This window comes from Lonchura striata, chromosome 3, assembly GCF_050655825.1.
Source record: "Lonchura striata isolate lonStrDom1 chromosome 3, ASM5065582v1, whole genome shotgun sequence".
NCBI lineage: Eukaryota > Metazoa > Chordata > Aves > Passeriformes > Estrildidae > Lonchura > Lonchura striata.
In genome coordinates this window covers 36,089,561-36,108,538 of record NC_140705.1, presented here as the reverse complement: position 1 = coordinate 36,108,538, position 18,978 = coordinate 36,089,561, and the positions used below count along the sequence as shown (strand labels likewise).

General features: G+C 35.1%; 1 protein-coding gene across 6 annotated transcripts in view; it reads left to right on the top strand.

Annotated features, from left to right (window-relative positions):
• RNGTT (RNA guanylyltransferase and 5'-phosphatase) overlaps nucleotides 1-18,978 on the top strand; it is a 169,512-nt gene that overhangs the window by 44,941 nt on the left and 105,593 nt on the right. For 5 of the 6 annotated variants that reach the window (XR_014954231.1, XR_002466815.4, XM_085576440.1 and 2 more), the window contains exons 10-11: nucleotides 4,840-4,911; nucleotides 18,527-18,691. Coding sequence is in view for 4 of the 6 variants with exons in the window: in XM_085576440.1 (XP_085432566.1) it covers nucleotides 4,840-4,911; nucleotides 18,527-18,691 (237 nt within the window). In the remaining 2 variants the exon portion in view is untranslated. The remainder of the gene's footprint in view (nucleotides 1-4,839; nucleotides 4,912-18,526; nucleotides 18,692-18,978) is intronic. The other variant, XM_085576439.1, reaches the window with a different exon arrangement.

The following is an 18,978-nucleotide window of genomic DNA, read 5'->3' as shown; positions in this document are numbered from 1 at the left end:
AATAAAGTGAAAAGCAAAATGACATGAAATGAGCAAGTACTGATTGAATGAAGTACCCTGAGACAAAACTAAAACCTCTCAATGGATAAATATTTTTCATAGTACAGATTTCTAAATTTGTTTTGGTATGGTCAGTTAAATAAAAAGATGCTGCTGGAATGATTTTTTTTTTCAATTCAAATTCCTTTAATAGGTTTGAGAATAAGACTTTCCTATTATTTGAAGCATCAGAAGAACTTAACTTTGTAATTGAATATTTGTCTAATGTTGATGCTAAATGAAAATTTCCATGAATGATCCTTTACTCTAGATATATGCATGATTGATTTTATTTTATTTTTTTAAATCCATGGAAGAAGTTGGCTTTTTCTCTATTAACATATTTTGCTAATCAGTGCTTGAAGAGCTGTTGAAATTAATTCTTTAATTACAGGCTGAAGTAGTTCATACTTCTTGTCCTTGAAGTAGCTTTCTCTCAGGGAATGAAAAGTATAGAGTGAGGTGGTCCAATTGGTATTGCTTTAGAGTGTTCTTAAAAATATGAGGAAAAAAGGAAATAGAAAACAGAAATATCAGTGCCATGTAGCAAACAACTATTGAGTTTAAGAATACAAAACATTAATATCCCCCTAACATAATTTAGAATGACATTATACTTGACATATTCATAAAGTCAATTTCCTTGCATTCTGGGATCTATTAACTTGCTTTAAGGCCTCTGGTGTAAGCTTTTCGTGTGGTTATCTTTGAGAATTTCAGATGCATTTGTGGCTCATTTTGGGCTGAAATTTCTTGCAAACAGTTCTTATTTGATCAGTGACGTCTTGGGTGATGGCAGATCTGCAACACTCTGTGCTCATCTCCAACTTTTCAGTTGCAATTGTTCTCCTGTCATGGAAGAAAGTTATCTGCAAAGCTCATTAAAGCTAATTTAAATTTCACCTACAGGTGACTAGTATGACTTATTCCTTTAAGAGCCAAGTGTTTTGCATCCATAGTGCTTTCTGAGGGAATGCACAGAGTTTTGTTCAAATGTTTTGGCTGTCATGCAAAAAAGCTAAATAGCTATTTTCAGGAACTTTCTTGGCATTCTACTTAGCTTTGGAACAGTTGAGTAGAAAATGCAGAGTCATCCTTAGGCTTGAAGTAACTTTTACAGTTTTAATAAAATTTTTAAAAATTATTTTATTTTTATATAAAATATTGTTTACACTTGGAGATTTAAGAGGGCCAGGAACTCCATAAATGGAGAGTGAGATAAAGATGCATTTATGTTTTTCTGTCAGGAGAGGCCTTATCTATTTGTGAGCTGTCTCAGAAATTGCAGAACTTTAAACTTTGAGTTTGCGAAAGCTGGTGCAAAATAGATTTGTGCAAAACAGATTTAAGGGAAAAGGCAAGAAACAAAACCTGTTTTCATTCCTGAAATACATCAGTGACTAGAATTGTGTTAAAGGTAAATGGATAAAGGATTAAGAAAAGGCACAAGAGAAAAAGGAAAAACAAACAGATGTATTATTACATCTGATTCCATACTCTGTGTCAAGAAAAAAATCATTCTGCAAGTGGCAGGTGAAATTGGATCTTTTGCTTTGTGATTGAATTTTGGATTCTTTTAAGTCCAAGTTACTCTCTAGAGATGTGATTCAAGGAAAAAAGTCCATGAGCTCTCAGTCCAGCATTGTTCTTCTAGTACTTGTCCAGCAAAAAGCTCTTAGCACTGTTGCAGGTCTAATATACTGTACAACTGTGCTTTGCAACACCACAGGATTGAGGAGAATAACACCAGCACAGTGTTGCCAGATTACATTGCATTAATTGAACACTGGACCTTCTTCTTCAGGCCCATGGGTTAAGTGGGTACCTAAACCAGCAGCTAATGGACAAGTGCTAATAGAAGAGGTAGCTTTGAAACACACAATGTTGGCTGTAAATCTGCATGGAGTCTGTAGAAGGAGCTGCATGTATGCAGGTGTACCTTATGGATAATGTTATGTTATATTAACATGTCATGTGAATGAATTGGGTTTAGGTTTTTAGTTATCTAAAAATTGGCTTCAAGTCTTACAGTATTAGGTTATTACTCAGGTCAGAATGAGTTTAATTGTGGTCATTTCTCAAATACTACATTTTCCCATCTTCTCTGAAGTTGTCTCTCGGGTCTATTCCCTGGTGTATTTTTCAATTCTGATAATTTCAAGGAAGATTCTGAAATCAGAATGTAAAATAATGATGTGTTAGAGCATTTCTAATCTGAATCATTTCTATGCTCACTTTACAGCTTTTGCGTTATGACAGTTGTATTGGCGTAACTAATGGAGCAGGGAATGTTGTTGTCATGATGGAGATGAGCAGTGCAGGAATTTGTCATCTTCTAAGGCATATTGTGCTATTGTTTTTTGCTCTGGTATCTGGGATTTCAGTCAGGATGTCAAAGAGAACAGGAGGCAGGGGAAGAAGAAAAAAAGGGAGGAGATGAGGAAAAAGCCTTGTTTGATCAGTAGTATAATAAAAATGTTTACATGTCTGAAGTAGAGAAAAAGTTAAAAATAAACACTTCAAAGGATGTTTAAAAACACTTCTTGGTCCTCTTTGTTGTATTTTTTTAATCCTTCTTAAACTGAATATGCAAAGATTCAGATTTTTAAAATTAGGCACAAAATCTTGTAATACCAGACATTGAAATGTTTTCAGGGTTTTGCATACAAATGCTAGCTTTGCATCAAAGCTGACGTTCTGAATATGCATACTGAGAAAGTGGGGCCTTAAACCTTAAGTATGTGCTCAATTAGAAGTGTTTCAAAAAAGTTGTTTCACCTGCCAGTTCAGCTGAGTGTTAATGAAAAACAATGCCATTCTTTTTTTCACTGTTATTTTGTTATTTGTTTCACCTGATTACTATCAGGAATTTCAGGTGGGTTTTTTTATCCTGGGGTTTTTTCCCCTTGCGTTATGTTTTTACACCTTCTTCCAAGTTTGCATATCATGCCTTCTGTCTCTTGATTCGCACCCATCTGTTCTTGTAGTTAGTTATAACAGCTATTGTCAAAGAAGGCATTGCAGCATTGTGTCTGCTGTTCCTTTGAGAGCTCACCAGGGTCCTACCTGAATATTGGACACGAACAGAATTGCGTTTTGTTACATCACTTCTACATAGACCTTTTTTGCACATGTTATTTGACAGTGCCTGTGACTAAATTTTTAGAGGGAAGATATTGTAATATTACAAAGGAATAGTTTTCATCCATTGGATTAATATTTTTGTAATTTTTAATTTTAAAAAAGAAATTATGTGGAATGATGTGTAAGGTCACCTCAGGGAGTCATTCACAACACCTGTGAAAGCTGTGCATGGCTTTGAAATCCCAGTCTCCATCTCAGTGTTGTGTTCACAAAGGATGAAATTCCAAAATACTAAGTAGGCAACTTAGGTTTCCCAGTGGTTTCTGAGAACAACATGTTCATGTTTTCTAGTTTAGTTTTCAATGCTTCAAACTTTGTTTGCTTTAAACCAAATATATGTTTTTACAACCAAACTGCTTGCTTATTTTTCAAAGCAAATTGTTGTTCAATGCTCGATGTAAGTCAATAATCTTGTTATTGTTGTACAGACTGAAAATTAATCTTACATGAGTCTATCAGACATTTTGGGTTTATTTTGTAGAATCTATGGATTCTGAGAGAGATTAAAAGGTTGTAAGACATAAAAATAGCAAGACATTAACTAAACAAGAATAATTTGAGTTGATGTAATGTTCTTTTTTGGAATAATTCTTGAGCTCCTTATTTTGTTTTCATCATGTCATAGTGAACTGTTTTCATGTTTTTCAATTGTTTTACTTGTTTGTGTGAATTTGGAATTTTAACTTTTAACTTTTTTTTTAATTAAAAAAACCTCTGTAGCTGATACAATTTATTAGCCAAGAATCAGGTAGGGGAGGGAGGTAAGGAGAAGATGGATTACATTTAGAGAAGTGTTTATTTCAGAGTTGTCTCTGGAAAAGATTTATCAGTGGTTGGTTATTACCATTTTCAGTCTTCATTGTTGGTTCATTAAACTCTATATTACTGTGTCTATGCTATAGACATAGTAATATCCTATATACTATGTCTAATTCCTGTCATAGGGGGCCTGAGTTCCTGATGTAACACCACCATGCAAGGTGTATATGTTTTTGCATGTACCATTAAGTTCAGGAAACACTTTTGTGTTTGGATGTTGATCATTAATGTTCTTTCCTAGGCCTATTTTCAGTCTGATTTGCTGGTACATATTGAATGTTAGCTGACTTCATGTGATGTGTCTGTGATACTTCTGACTGAAGGAGCCATCCTGTTTAGTCACAATGCAACAACATTCAAGCAAATTGCAGCTCTCAGTGCTACTTAGGACACTTTTAAAATTAAAAGATCCAACCTGAGCATAGGAAATGAATGTGAATGCTTGTTCTTTACATTCTCACTGTTGTGCTTCTGACTGTGGGCAAGATTTCCAGTAGTGCTTGGTTGGCTTAGGATCACAGTTCTTACTAAGGTTTTTAAAAACTCATTATTCACTCAAGATTTTGAAAGCTGTGTGGAAACTAATGTATAAATGTTGCAAATCAGAATGGGAAGCCCTAACACAGCTTCCTGGTGTTTTGTTAAATGCTTAATGGGAGACTTTTAAGACCACAATAATATTTTTATAATCTTGACCTGTTTTAAATTTTTTTTTGTAATAAAGATGTAGCTGGTGTTTTTATCATGCTTGCAGGTATAAGCACTAAGTATAAATGTGTTGACATTCTTCTTCTGTATTTATGAAAAAAATGCCAATGCTTTCTCTTTTCTTTTAAGGAAATGATCATCGACAAGGTTAATGGACAGGTTGTCCCTCGGTACTTGATATACGACATTATTAAGTTTAATGTAAGTGCTTTCAGTTTTGTTGCTTATCTTCATTAATTCTTATTTCAATTTTAATATTTTTATATAAGTAAGAGCTTCAGAGTAAATATAAACACCAAAATAATTTGAGTATTTTGCATCTTGATAACAAGAAATGCGTCAGAATTTAGTTTGAAAGCACCCTTACAATATATGTTGATTTATTTCCACTTGCTCAAGGAAAAATAGCCATTTGAAACAGTCTGCTAGACACTGTTGGAAATTTTCCCATATGTGAACTATTTAGGCAGTGAAATCAAGAGGGGATGGAGGAGTAAGCCTGGTGTATTTGTTACCAGAGCTTCACAGTATTTGTTAGGCTGCTCTGTCACCTCCTTCTTAAATTTCTGTTTGAAACCAGGCAACTGGTCCTCTGTTAAGTCCTCAACAGCAGGGTCTCCTGGTGGCACAGGCTGTAGGGAAAACGTATAATAAGAAAATGCATTGCAGAAGCTGTGGAAAAGAAGAATAGGGTGTAGAAATAAAATCTTCATGATCACAAGAAAGAGCTGTTAAACAGTACTGGAAATGGGAAACCTGTTTTCTATGAAACCAGCTTTGAAATACAGTAAAGGTTTTTTTGTAGTTGTTTTGCTCATAGTAGCCCATATGGTATTGTGTATAGATTTGCAAATCAGCATGGATTAGTGCTGATAACACAGGGATGCTCTCTGCTACTGCTGAGCAGCACTCAAGCCCTTGCCTGGCTTCAAGCCCTTTCCTATTTCACCCTACTGCCCCAGTGAGTAAGCCTGGGGTTGATGAGGAGCAGGGAAAGGGACACAGCTGGAATAGCTGACTCCAACTGACCAAAGGGACATTCTTTGCCATGAGATGTTGTACTGTGCATATAAAGCTGGGGGAAGAAGGATGTTTGTGGCATTTGTCTTCCCAAGTCATCATTATGTGTGATGGAGTCCTTCGGCCCTGAGGATGGCTGAACACCTGCCTGCTTATGAGAAGTGGTGAATTACTTCCTTGCTTTTTTTTGCATATGCAGCTTTTGCTAGAGCTTTGAAACTGTCTTTATCTCAAACCCTGAGCTTCCTCACTTATACCTTTTTGATTCTTTCCCCCTGTGTTATTCCAGGGGAGTGAATGGCTGCGGAAGGCTTAGCACCTACTGTAGTTAAACCACAACAATGTGTTAAATTTAGTCAAAATAGACCATGGAGAAAACACTAGTATCTGTTAATGCTTCTGGAAAAACAAAATTATTGTTTCAGTGCACCTAACAGGACAAAAACAATATTAGTAAACAAGAGGACATTTCAGCTTTTCTCAACTACAGTTGACTCTTGCAGTCTTGAGTAAGGTACTACTCAGCTCAGTCACTCAGTGTTAAGTGGGAATTGCAAGTGTAGGCATGGTACCAGTCACCAGAAATTACTTAGGTATTCTTGGAAGCACAGTCATACTGTGACTTAAGACAGCTACTTTTAAAAGGAGTAGTTTGTGGGGAAGACGTGTTAGATTAGGACTAGAAGCTTTTTGTTAACACATTTTAATTCTGTATCTGGATGTCCTTTCTCTAGCCTTTTCTGAAAAGTAGGTGTTGGTATCCTGGATCCCTCCTACCATGAAGACTTTTCCCGTAGCAAGATTTCCATGTACTCTTCTGAAAAATACAGTCTTCTATGACAACTTATGGGTTCTCTTTTTTTTTTTTTTCTACATTTTCTTACCTGCTGCTACACCTGTGATTCCATGTTTATTAACCTTCATGTCTTGCCTTGTCTCTGCTCTCCTTTTGAGTCTAACCTGCCATTCACAGCTGTTACGTTTCCTTTGAAACAAACATGTAATATTAGAAGTGTACAGTCATTCAGTTTGGGATGTGCATATACTAGCAAAATAACACTTTTCAAAACTCATCATTATTTTGGTTAAGCTTTGTTTGGTGGTGGAAGGGATGGAAGCCGTCATTTGTAGAGAAGGGTCCAGACTTAACATGATGAATCCCACTTGGCAAACAGGAAAAACGATCAGTAGGTTTCCAGAGGATTGTCAATGTTTAGGAAAACTCTGCTTTTGAACAGTGTTTGGTTTTGTTTGTTTTTTAAGGGCTGTGGGAATGAGAGGAGGAGCTAATTACTGTGTAATAGTTTTTTTGTCAAGGACAAATTGAGATAATGTTATCAGTTTGAGCATAAGCAGGGCTTTAGCTGCAAGAAGTCATTAGCAGTGGCCCTGCTATAAAGATTAAAAAGCACAGCTGTTTTTAGATTAATTTTAGAAGCTTAATTATAAAAATGGGCACCCAAAGATGTTTGGCTTGGCAAGAAATGATCAACAGAATTTTAGCACTATGAGAGGTAAATGTAATATAACTTGTGAATAGCAAGAAAGGGTAAGTTCCTATTTAAGTTGTATAAGTTAGGTTTTTGTTCATTCTCTTAGCAGATCTTCAAATAAAATAATTATATGACAAACTAGTCCTGTTCAAAGCCAGAACATTCCCTCCTGCCTCCCAAACAAATCCCCCTCTCCCAAAAATTCCCCAAAACAGAGATTGCTCTGGAATTTGGCAGTTTGTTTTGATCTGGAAAGCAGTTGAGTCTTGAAGGTGAATAATGGAGTTACTGTATTGCTGTCCATCATTAGTTACAAGATTTGCAGCATGTCCCCTGTCTCACCCTTCACCGGACTCAGCTTACTCTGCTCTGGGAGATGAAGCTTTGCAACTGGGGAAATGCACATTCAAGCCCCATTGATAAACACCTTTGCTCAGGTGAACCTCATCTTTTGGTCAGGTCTTGTGCACTAAGATATTTTTAGCTGAGCTTATTCTCAAATGCTTGACCTATTTTGCTAGCTAAACATTGCAGAGTTTTCTGGCTTTGTCGGAATATTCCTTCTGAAATATTGCATCCATAATGCAGAGGAAGTGAGTGGATGAGCACCTTCCTGTTACAGATTTTAATCCATGTTGTATTTAGTGAGGCTTATTGTTACTTACTTTTTGATTTTGCTGTAGTGTGTCGGGAATAAACTCTAGCAGCTTTCTAGAAAGAAATAAAGGGAACTAAGAGAATAGATTGATTGACATACATAGTGTATATTTGGCTCTAGAGGTCCATACAGAAAAGTCTTAGGAGGAAGAAAACCATAAAAATTGAATTTCAGTGATTGGGAGAAACCTACACTTGAGTTCTTAAGCAAAACATATCAATTGGTTTGGTTGTCTCTTTCTGTGGTAAGTTCTGTATTGAATTCTGATGCCTATTGTGTATAGCTGCTGCAAAAGTCTGTCTTCAAAGACACTGATGGAACTCTTTGACTATTTATTTTACTTACTGTTTCTGTGACATCTAGTTTCTAAAAGCTTGTAACACATCCCGTATTGTTGCAAGAGGTGTTTGTGTCAAGAAAAACAAATGATTCTTCAGATTTAAAAAGATTTTTTTATTGTAATTTTATTCAGGATGAAGCATGGCATTGATTGTTATTAGTAGCACCTCAAAATATGACATTGCTGTCTCACTGCCTTCATCTCACCTGCTAAAATCAAATTAATAGAAAGAAAGCTGTATCCTAGTGAAATAAGCATGCCTGTTGACCTTTGTGTGCTCCACACACAAGAAATATGGATTTTTCATATTCCTCTGAACATAAAAGGCTATAGCACCCAACACTCCTTACGGTGTTTAGTCTTAATGAGTACAGAGGGAAATCCCTGCAGTGCATGTTGCTTTTCTTGATTTGTGTCTGTATACAGTTGAGTTCATTATAGTAACTGCAGCTGTATAGCTACAATTTCAAATTTGGTGGATAATTTGGTAGATAATTCTAATATAACAGAGGAAGCTGACAGTAGAATAATTAGCACCAGAAGCAAATGCAGGCAAATCCAAATCCCTTTTCATCTGAAACAGTCCACAAAAGAATGTGCCTTCATTCTCCAGTTATCTTGGAGACAGCTCTTCCTGAAAAACCTTGCTTTGAGAAGCTTTTCCTTTGATAATATTCAGTAGTTACTTGTAAATGTATGGGCACTAAACTTAAGCAACTGGTTTTTTACTTAGTTAAGTAACAAACAGTAACACTGGCATGATGTAGGATTTAATTAATGCATTCTTAGCAAAGATGCTGAAAATGAATACAACTTTCCTTTTCCTTTCTAACCCTGGCCTTTAAATTTCTAAACTCTAGCCAAGTTTTTGTGAGACCAGATTGCAGTGGTAAGAATAAACTGAATGCTTGAAAAATAATAATTATTTAAATGCTTAGAAAGGAGATAGAATTTTGATTAAATTTCCTAATACTTTGTGCATTGAATTAAGTCAAGATCAAGATTTCTTTGGTTGTCGTTATGTATAGCAATGCTGTTGCTATTGATAAAATTTGTCATGGTAAACGGATATGCTGGTCATAAATCCTGTCCACAGCCAATGTGCTCATTGAATTAATGTGTGAAAAATGTTTGTTTTAAATCCCTGTAAAACATTACCATGTCTGACTTTTCTGTTACAAACCTAATTTTAAAGCAATGTAAGGCTCATAGTCCATGCTGTCTCTCACTTATTAGCCTATTAACCTTAAGATTGTACTGTGAAAGCTTTGAGGGCACAATTCATAGATGCAAGTGTTTAATTGCATCTCTTCTGTTACAAATGCACCTGGCTGCCAGTCACCCTTCTGCCCTTAATTTTAATTCTGAATTTTTTTCAAATGGTATCACCTGAAAATACAGATTTAAAATGCTTTTGTTTCTTACAGTACTCTGGAAAGTAAGGGCACTCTGGGTATGTTTGCTCTTGCACCCTTTAGATTATTTCTTGTGAAAACTTATCTAACAAACTCGTGCTGTGTGTTATGTTCTCAATATATATCACCTCATTGCTTCATGGCTCAGGGCTGTCAGGTAAATGAAATACAGACTATCCACTCAGTTCCATCTTACTTTGCTTTCTCCTGTTCAGTCTGAAAGAGGTGCATTAAGTTTGCTTTTTCTTCCTCCTTCAGTTTTTATGATGCTGTTCATTGAGAGCAAGGGCAGCCTGGGAATGCATTTGAGTATCCTGAAATTCCAGGAGGGCAGCATTACAGTATAGGAAGAGCAACTAATGGTGGATTTTAGGATGGAGAATCAACACAGTAAAGGAGTGATGCTGCAGAAGCTTTTGGGTCTGTGAAGTAGGATTGTCATATCATAGCTAACTGTCATTTAAAAGTCTTTCTTGCCTTATTCCCCTTCCCTGCTGATCATCTTTTATCTATCATTAAAAACCTGACTTGTACATCTCAACACCGCAATTTGAAAATCTTCTTATTGCTTCATGGTTATTCCTTGTATTTCAGTAAAGTGCACAGCAACTGAAAAGTAGCATTTCTGTTCATTTTTGCATCCCTTTTTTAAAAAAATCTTCTTTGCTATGACACATGCAAAATTTAGATTGTTGTTGAAGAGTGATAATTAGTGCATGCTGACCAGGATGTCTTTGCTGTTTTCGTGCTCTTATTTTTTTATTTAACAAGCTGCTTGTTGTTGGGGAGCATTTTCCAGTGTTGTAATTAGCTTGAAGCTTGACTGTTTTACTTGCTGGTTAGATTGTATGAAGAAAAAAAACCCATTTATTTCTTTCTTTCCCTTACATCTATTACTTTTAACCTCCTTTTCCCAGCCCAGGGGGCACTATGGATCACAGTGCCCCCCGGCATATTTTCTAAAATAAAGATGGCTTAATAAAGTATTATATAAAAGCAAAAGGGATTTAATTAAATTCTATCATGCCTGTTTTATTCTCAAAATATAAGTATTCTTATACTTATATTTTATTCATGTTGAAGTATGTCTCACCAGAAACTTTTGAATGGCTGATTATCACTAATTGTCAGAGGAAGAGACACAGTGTTTCTCCTGGGAGAGAGACGCAGGACAAGTAGTTCTCCAAGAGTAGCTTTAGAAGTTAACATGATACTAAATCCTTTATATTTTTCAAGTGTTTGTCTTTGTGTACTCTTACTTGCTTACCCTCATGTGATACTTTTCCAGCAAACCATGAAACTTGCAAAAAAAAAAAATACAAAGTCACACCTGAAAATTTAAGTTGGGTTATAAATGAAAATAGCTGAGATATTTTAAACCTTAAATACGATTTGGAGAATAAAGTCCAAACCCAATTTTTTTGTTCTTCAGAGGTTTCCTTAAAGAGCTTTTCTCAGTATCTTTGCTAAACAATTTTCTGCTTCTCAGGATTCAAACCTTTAAAACCCCTCTCTTTTTTTCTGCAGTATTTTTTTTTTCTTCTTATGCTATGGAAACTTATGATTAAATAGGAAAACTGTCTCCTTCATCTCACAGTTTGTGAGTCACTCTCATAGGAACTGCCGAGTGGACTTAAGCCCAGCTTCTGTCTCAAGCAAATATTAAGATCTCTCAAAAATGTGGCAGTAATCACAGTTGAAGTGGAAGGTGTAAAAAATTCTACAGTGAAGCAGGTTTTCCAGTTGCACTTTCATGTCCAGTTTTCTAAGTACTAGCGGTGAAGTCTTAAATAGGACTTTTCTTGTCAAAACAAAAATCTATAGGCAAAATAGAGTATTGGGGAGAAGTCATATGGAAGCAGTGAGAGTGTTCCAATGTAGCAATGTCTTATTTCCCTAACGTAGTTTCAATTACTCATTTTTTACAATTAATCTAGCAACAATATTCCATTTTTTTTTGGCTTTCTTCCTGTCTCTTCCCATCTTTTTCCTGTTTCTAGGGGAAAAGGACTAAAGAAAAATAAATAGTCAATGTTAATCAGAAGAATGTAGCAAATATAATAACTGTATATTTCAGGATTGTTTTATGAAGGTTGAAAGCAAGACCTCGCTAGTATTTTCTTTTTCATGCCTAACTAAGAGAGAATTTGGATTATTATTATTGCAGCCTTCCAGTACCTGAAGGGAGCATAGAACAGATCTGGAGAGGGACTTTTCACAAGGGCCTTAGTGATAGAACAATAGGGAATGGCTTTAAACTGGAAGTGGGCAGGTTTAGATAAGACAGTATGAAGAAATTTTTCACCATGAGCTTCATGAGGCATTGGAGCAGGATGCCCAGAGAAGTTGTGGATACCCCATCCCTAGAAGTGTTCAAGGTTGGATGGGGCTTGGAGTGACTTGGTCTAGTGGAAGGTGTCCCTGCCCATGGCAGGGGATGAAACTTGATGATCTCTAATGTCCCTTCAAACCCACACCTTGCTATGATTCCAGCAAGTTTGAATAGCCTCACTGACTGTTATGGTCTAGGAGAGAATGTGAATGCTGAATTTTCATCCTTTTTAGAATATTTATCTTATTTAAAATAAATATGAAGAAGAATTCCACTTTCTCTTGAAACAAGTATTACATTTTCAGTGTTTCTTACTCACAAGCTAACCATGTACAAAATGAACTAGATATCTAAAGACAGATTGTATACTGAAATTATAGATATTTACAAGTCTTCAGGTGTTATGAACTGATACTTAATTTTTAGCTCTATCATGGTTTAGGCAACGTAGATGGTTCCTTTTCTAAGAGAATAGTTGTGAATAAGTGCTGATTGTTACTACTATTTCCCCCCTTTGTTTCTAGTTTTTATAAGACTTCATACAAACTGTACTAGACAGTCTTATTTTAAATACAATGAAATTATTTATATTCTAAAAACACTAGTGCCAGAATCTTGAAATGGCTTGAATAATGTTTTTAAGATGAAGGAATTTTCCCACGGTTCTTTAATTCACTGGAGAGATAATTCTTTATCATAAAGACAGCCGTAAGAAAACCCAGCAATAGCTATTCCTATGAAGAATCATTGTGAATGGCTGACAGAAAGGAAGAGAGTGTGAGGATAGAAGTAGAAAGAGAAAATATTGACTGCAACACGTACTAGGTGGTCCAATTAAGGTAAGAATACCTCCATACTACATACAACACAAACACAAGGAAAAATAATTAGAAAAAACGGAAGCAGTAAAATCCTGTGTTTGACTTTGAAGATAGCCTAAATTCAGTGTAAAATAAATTATTAAAACTTATATTCCCATATGCAGTCTTTTTGTGTGTAAATATCCCATGGTGATAATGACACATCTGTTTTATAATTAGGGTTTTTTAGAACTATGACTTTTCCTTCTGTAATTGAAGTGGGAAGTTCATCTACTCAAATTACCTGAGGGGAGGCAACCAGTCTAGATGGAGCAGGATTCCTTTTCGTTTTAATCATTTATGTCCTAGTAAAATCTCCTTATTGAGCTCTGGTTTTGGGGGCTCAGAAGAATTTCTAAATTAAGTCACTGTACATGAAATCAATGAATTTGATCGAGTTGTCTGTTCTCTGAATATAGCAACTACTAAGCTCTCAGTGTCTAACTGGAGCTTTGTTTTCAAAAGGGAGGGCTTAGCTCTTCATTGGTGCTAGATGCCTATTTCCATAATTCTGCTTCTTAATTGCCCAGTATTGGTGATGAGAATCATAATTCAGTCACTTCAACTGATTGTAAATATTCTGCTTTTTTTATGTTACCTTTATACTGATGGTGTAAATTTATCATCCAGTTGCAATTACAGAGTTTTATGGTTTTTATTGTGAATTTATTTAAAATTTCAAGCAATCCGAGAAGATTAAGGGAGAGAGCAATATTTGTAGTACAATCTACAATCTACTTTTTCTGTTTTGGTCATATCTGTTTAGTCACAGTTTTGACAGTCCTGCTGTTTTGTTCAAGTTATGTTTACTTATAAAAAACCCCCGTGGAGCTATATTTTTATGTTCTGTTAGACCTTGGTGTTATCCATTGGCTACTAACTTCTTTTCTTTGCACATTTTTAAATTTATTTTCAATGATTATTTTTTAAGGAAATACCAGTAATTTAATATATGTCTCAAGCAATATTTTTAATAGGTCAGATTCTTCAAACCATTTTTGTTCTGTGGTAAATCAGAGCAATATTCCATTGTACAAAACAACAACTTATAAATTATAATCATGTTCCTGCAGCACACTGGTTGTATTATTACAATTGAAACAGTATTTCACATGTTGTACCTCATTGATGCTAAGATAAACTTTAGAAACCTTTTGAAACTGCTGAATTCTTTGCCCTTATCATACATGTTTTGAATATTTGAGTGAATAAAGGTAGAAGACTTCTAACATTTTAAAGTTAGATAACTGCCAAAACTTTTAAATGAATTTTTAGATTCTATTGATTGTCATGCCTTTTGCCTTTTAGGAATAAAGAACTTAAGGGATATAATTCTATAAAATTTTTCATTTCTCTAATACTTTACTTCTCTGCTTCAAAAAGAAAACCTCATAGGAAATGAAAAAAGCCTTTTAGGTATTGAATATAGTAATAATCTTATTTGGAAACACAAACAGCAGTTTTAGATTGTTTGTTTATGTGTACAAAAAAAGCATCTATAAAACCATGGTCAGAAGAAGTATATGCCAGATCATTAATATAAAACTAAAAATATTAGACTGCGTGATCTTCAGAAGTTGGGAAAACTAATAATGGGCTTTCATTGGGAATACAGATGTCAGCTATGTGTGCCTTGAATTGTCAATAATAGCGTTAAACATGGGGTAGAATATCAGGCTGAGCTTATTCTTTATTCTTCTCTCAAAATCATGAAAGCTAAGACAGTTGTGACATATGTTCTACTCTGGCTCAGTAAGTGAAGACGTGCATGGACGTCTACCTGTGTGTGTGTGCTGCATTATTCATGCTTCAGGTACTGCCCTGAATAAGCAAATGGAGCATGCTTTGCTGGTGGGTACTTCAGCCATATCTCATGGAAGAAAAGAATAAATATTCTCAGTTTTTCCTGAACCATGCTGGTTATCAGCTGTGTGCAGAGGCCTAGGCATCATTTTTCTTTTTACTATAGCTGCATTGCAGAAAAAAAGCACATAAACACCAAAATAAAAGATGAAATACTTTTATGGAATTTGGTTTCTGTGTACCATGGTGTGTTCACTGTTTCTATGTAGGTAAAGGACTACATGTTTCAATGTTTTTAAACCCATTTCTTTTTGTGATTTTTATGTGACTTGTTATGTATGATTTCTGTTGAGAAGTTAATTTGAAATAACCGGAGTTTAAATTTAGAAATGTTGAGTCCTGGGTGTATTTCAAAGTTTAGTAGAAATTTCATCTTACGTTTTGAAGTTTTGTGGAGGATGTTTTAACATCAAAACAATATTTTGCAAGCCCACTCCATACTGTGACCTTAGTGCAATGCATAGAGTTTCAACAGGTGAAGAAAGCTCAGCTGCTTGAGGAAGAGGTGTTGATTCAACAAATGACTCTTATCTTAAGGCTTGTCTAAAGATATTTTGCTTTAGAGGTTACATTTTATTTACAGTGAGAGGGAAGTGTAACTTTCTATCATAGGAAATACATGCTGCTTGCTAATTTTGTTTTACCCTTTCCTAACACACTTATTTTAGGTCAAAAATGTTTAGAACAGGAATTATCATTTAATGTACTTCAGTAATTATGCTGTCAAGCAGTAGTGGCCCTTATTCTTCTCAGACAAGTAAAAGCCTACATATTGGAATAAGGTCTTAATTATCTGAATGCTTAAGTCAATAAAACATCTATATTGCCTAAAATATGCTATTACTTAATGCCTGGGTTTAGATTATATATGCATCAATGTCTTGGATTTTGACAATTATTAAATGAGTGCTTTATACACTAAATAATATCTTCCTGGTTTTGTCAAGGTCTCTGAATTATTTATTGCAGCCTGTGTTACCCTCCTACTTATTTGCTAAAAGTTAAGAATTTTATCACTTCAAGATTTGGTCTATGTCTGGGATAAATGTGTTGTATATTAGCAACATTTTTTGTAATTATAAGAAATGTCTGATAACAAAGAATGAGCCAGTCTCCTACAATATTGCTTTTATTTAGTATGTCCTTTAGTTAAATTCAATTATGTGCTAATTTTCTTACTGCTAATGTCCTGTGCTTTTGTAAGACTGAAACACTCTTTGACTTCTAAGTTTACTAATCTGATGAAGAAGTAGCTTGGCAGCATTGTCTGTGTTTTCCTTTCTCATATGATCTTATGTCAACCTAGCTTTGACCTTTATTTGATGGAACCTAGCTGTAATATACCCTTCTACTTAACAAGCTTTAAAATAGAAATATATGATTGGCAGAGCTGCAGGAAATAATTAGTTCCAAGTAGGTGAGAAAAGTGAAAGGAATATTTTAAGGAAAAGAAAGTGATTCAGCTGGTTTATGGTGCATATAAAGTGGTCTCAGATTTTAATTTAACTGTTTTTGGATGGAAATAAATTTAAATCACTGTACAGACCCATTTTTTGAAGGAGTCATTGTAAAAAAAGATTTCTAAATAACGTAACTGCTTATTGGCTTATTGGAAGCTCAAATGTATGAAATATTAAATAGTTTATTTGCTCTTTCAGACCTACTAATAAAATGTGACTGAGTGGAAGAGATACTATAGGGAAGAGAGCATGTGCACTAGATCTTGCTGAAATCTACTACAGAATTATGGAGTTCTTTGAAGATATAAGAAATATATACACATTTCCCAGAAAAGAATTCTTCAATCAGTTCTTCAGTCAGTTGTTACAGGGGTTGAGATGTGTTTTCTGTGTTTTAGTTACATGTACAAACCATGATATGCTCAATCACTGTATAGATGAGTGTTCAAGTATGCTATACATAGGGCGAGAAGGAAAGGAAGGAAACAAGAAGCAAGGAAAGATTGATTGATTGATTTATCCAACATTTTGTCTGTGGCACTTAAAAATCTGTAGATTGTGCATCTGTATTCTGTGAAAAATGAATAAAGAGTGAACTACACTGCCTCTTGGATTTTTCCATACTCTTAATTTTCCATTCATTTGAATGGCTCTTTACTGATAACACCTTCATGTTCGAAAGGAGGACTACACTGAAGGCAACATTAACAGCCAGCTAAGCTTTCTTCTTCACGAGCATGGATCAGTGAACAGAGATTAGGAGATATTTCACCCATGGTATCTGCCACAGGCTTTGTACAAGATGTGCTTCCCCAAAGAGTGATGGTGCCTGTGCTGCCTGCTCTTATGTAGACTCAAGCAGAGTCCTAAAAGAAAGTGGTTTTGAGTTACATGTTGTATGGGAGCATTGCATCATTCTTAAAGCTGTTGTCATGAACAACTGAGGACTTATGATAGGGGTCTAGTAGGTTCTAATGCTAGCAAAGAAATAGAAGACAAGCTTTGGGAGCATGAAATGTCAAAGATTTTGGAAAGAACTGATTAAATTAATGCTATTAGAAATTAGCACTCTGTTTTTCTCCTAATTGAGATACCTGTTCAGATACTACTTGCTCTCTCACCTTTGTATACCTCATCAGAATGTGATTTTGCCATTTATTTTTTGGCCTTTTTTCCAGTTGACCACTTCAAGATCCTCTCTGATGCAAGCTGGAGCAGTGCTTTTTTCCTTCAAGCTGCCTTTAGTATAGGAGGTACCTGGTAGTCAGTACTTCTGCTCAACTGTACTGCTGCCACTGATGATTTGAGTCCCAGTTTCATTTGCTCGTTGCTTTCGATTTTTGAAAAATTCTGGTTTGCAGGCCAAGGTTCTGTGAGCTAATTCCCTGTAGGCCATGAAAGGAACGGGTTTTGAAAATTATTTCCTTGTGTGAATAGAGTGGCAAAATGAAGGATGATCTCATGTAAATAACTTTCAGTGCTTAATCACACTTGTAACAATGCAAATCTACGAGTTTTGTGTCTCATTGCTGTGAAAGTGACACCTCCGATTGAAACAAGCTTTAGAATTCATTAGTTGACAGTTACTTGTTTTGTTCTAGTAATATCTAGTTTTGTTCTATCTAATGCTCAAAATATAATGAACTCCATTACAAGCCAATACTAATCTGACAAATGCACATTTTGAACCCTCATACTGAGCTGGTGCAATGCACCAAATGTAGAAACAGCAATGTAAAGCTGCTGGTTTATTTCACATCTTGAAAGGTCAGGATATGCTGCTGAAGCTTAGCAAAGGGTTTTGTTGCCTTTTTGTGACTGAGCCATCCAATATCTTGCAGGGTTTTGTAGCCATTGTTTATTGGCACATTTTCCAGCTGCACCTTTTTTTCTCTTTTCTATGACAGAAAAAATGAACATTAATTAATGTTTCTTTAAAGGCATCAATATACTGCACTCGGACCAAGGAGTTCACTTAAATGTGTAAATCTTGATGCTTTGTCATTAAAAATATTGTGAACAAAATGATCTAAATTACTTCAGACAAAAGCTATATGGAGAATTATAGCTGCCATATAAAAGCCATAATTAGGGAGTATTTCAATTACTTTACTTAACTTTAAAGGTTGTTTAGGTGTTTAATTTGTGTATGGTTGAATGCATATTACAGGTTTCTAGCTTTCTGTGAACTTTGATTTGGTTAAACCTCTTATAGCCTGAGAAAAAATGCTTGAAAACCACACATTTGGGAAAAATTTAGTGACTTGATAATACTTCTATTTATCTGTAGTTTTCTAAATATTGTGTTAGGAAAACTTAGATTGTTCAAATAATTTGGTGTTTGATTTTAATACTGATTTTTTGTTACTTGGCAGGGACAACCTGTTGGAGACTGTGATTTTAATGTTCGACTTGCATGTATAGAGAAAGAGATTATATTTCCACGACATGAAAAGATGAAGAGTGGTCTCATTGACAAAGCACAAGAACCATTCAGTGTTCGAAACAAACCATTTTTCGACATCTACACTTCCAGAAAGGTAAGATTGATTTCAGTTGTTTTATATTGTGGTACTGGAGGCTGTATAGCAGTGGTAGACATAGGTTTTCCCTCAACATTTTTGTTGTGTCTTCCATGAGGTCCTCTGCCAACCAAATGTTCAGCAATTGTTGTGGAGCAACCAGCAGCTTGGGAAATTGTGAAAAGGAGTTTTTTTGTTTGTTTGTTTGTTTTGTTGTTTTCTTACTTATTTCAGGCTTTTAGAAAACAGTTTTGAAGCTATCAATAAATATGAAGTACCAGGTAAAACTTTAAGAACATTGCAAT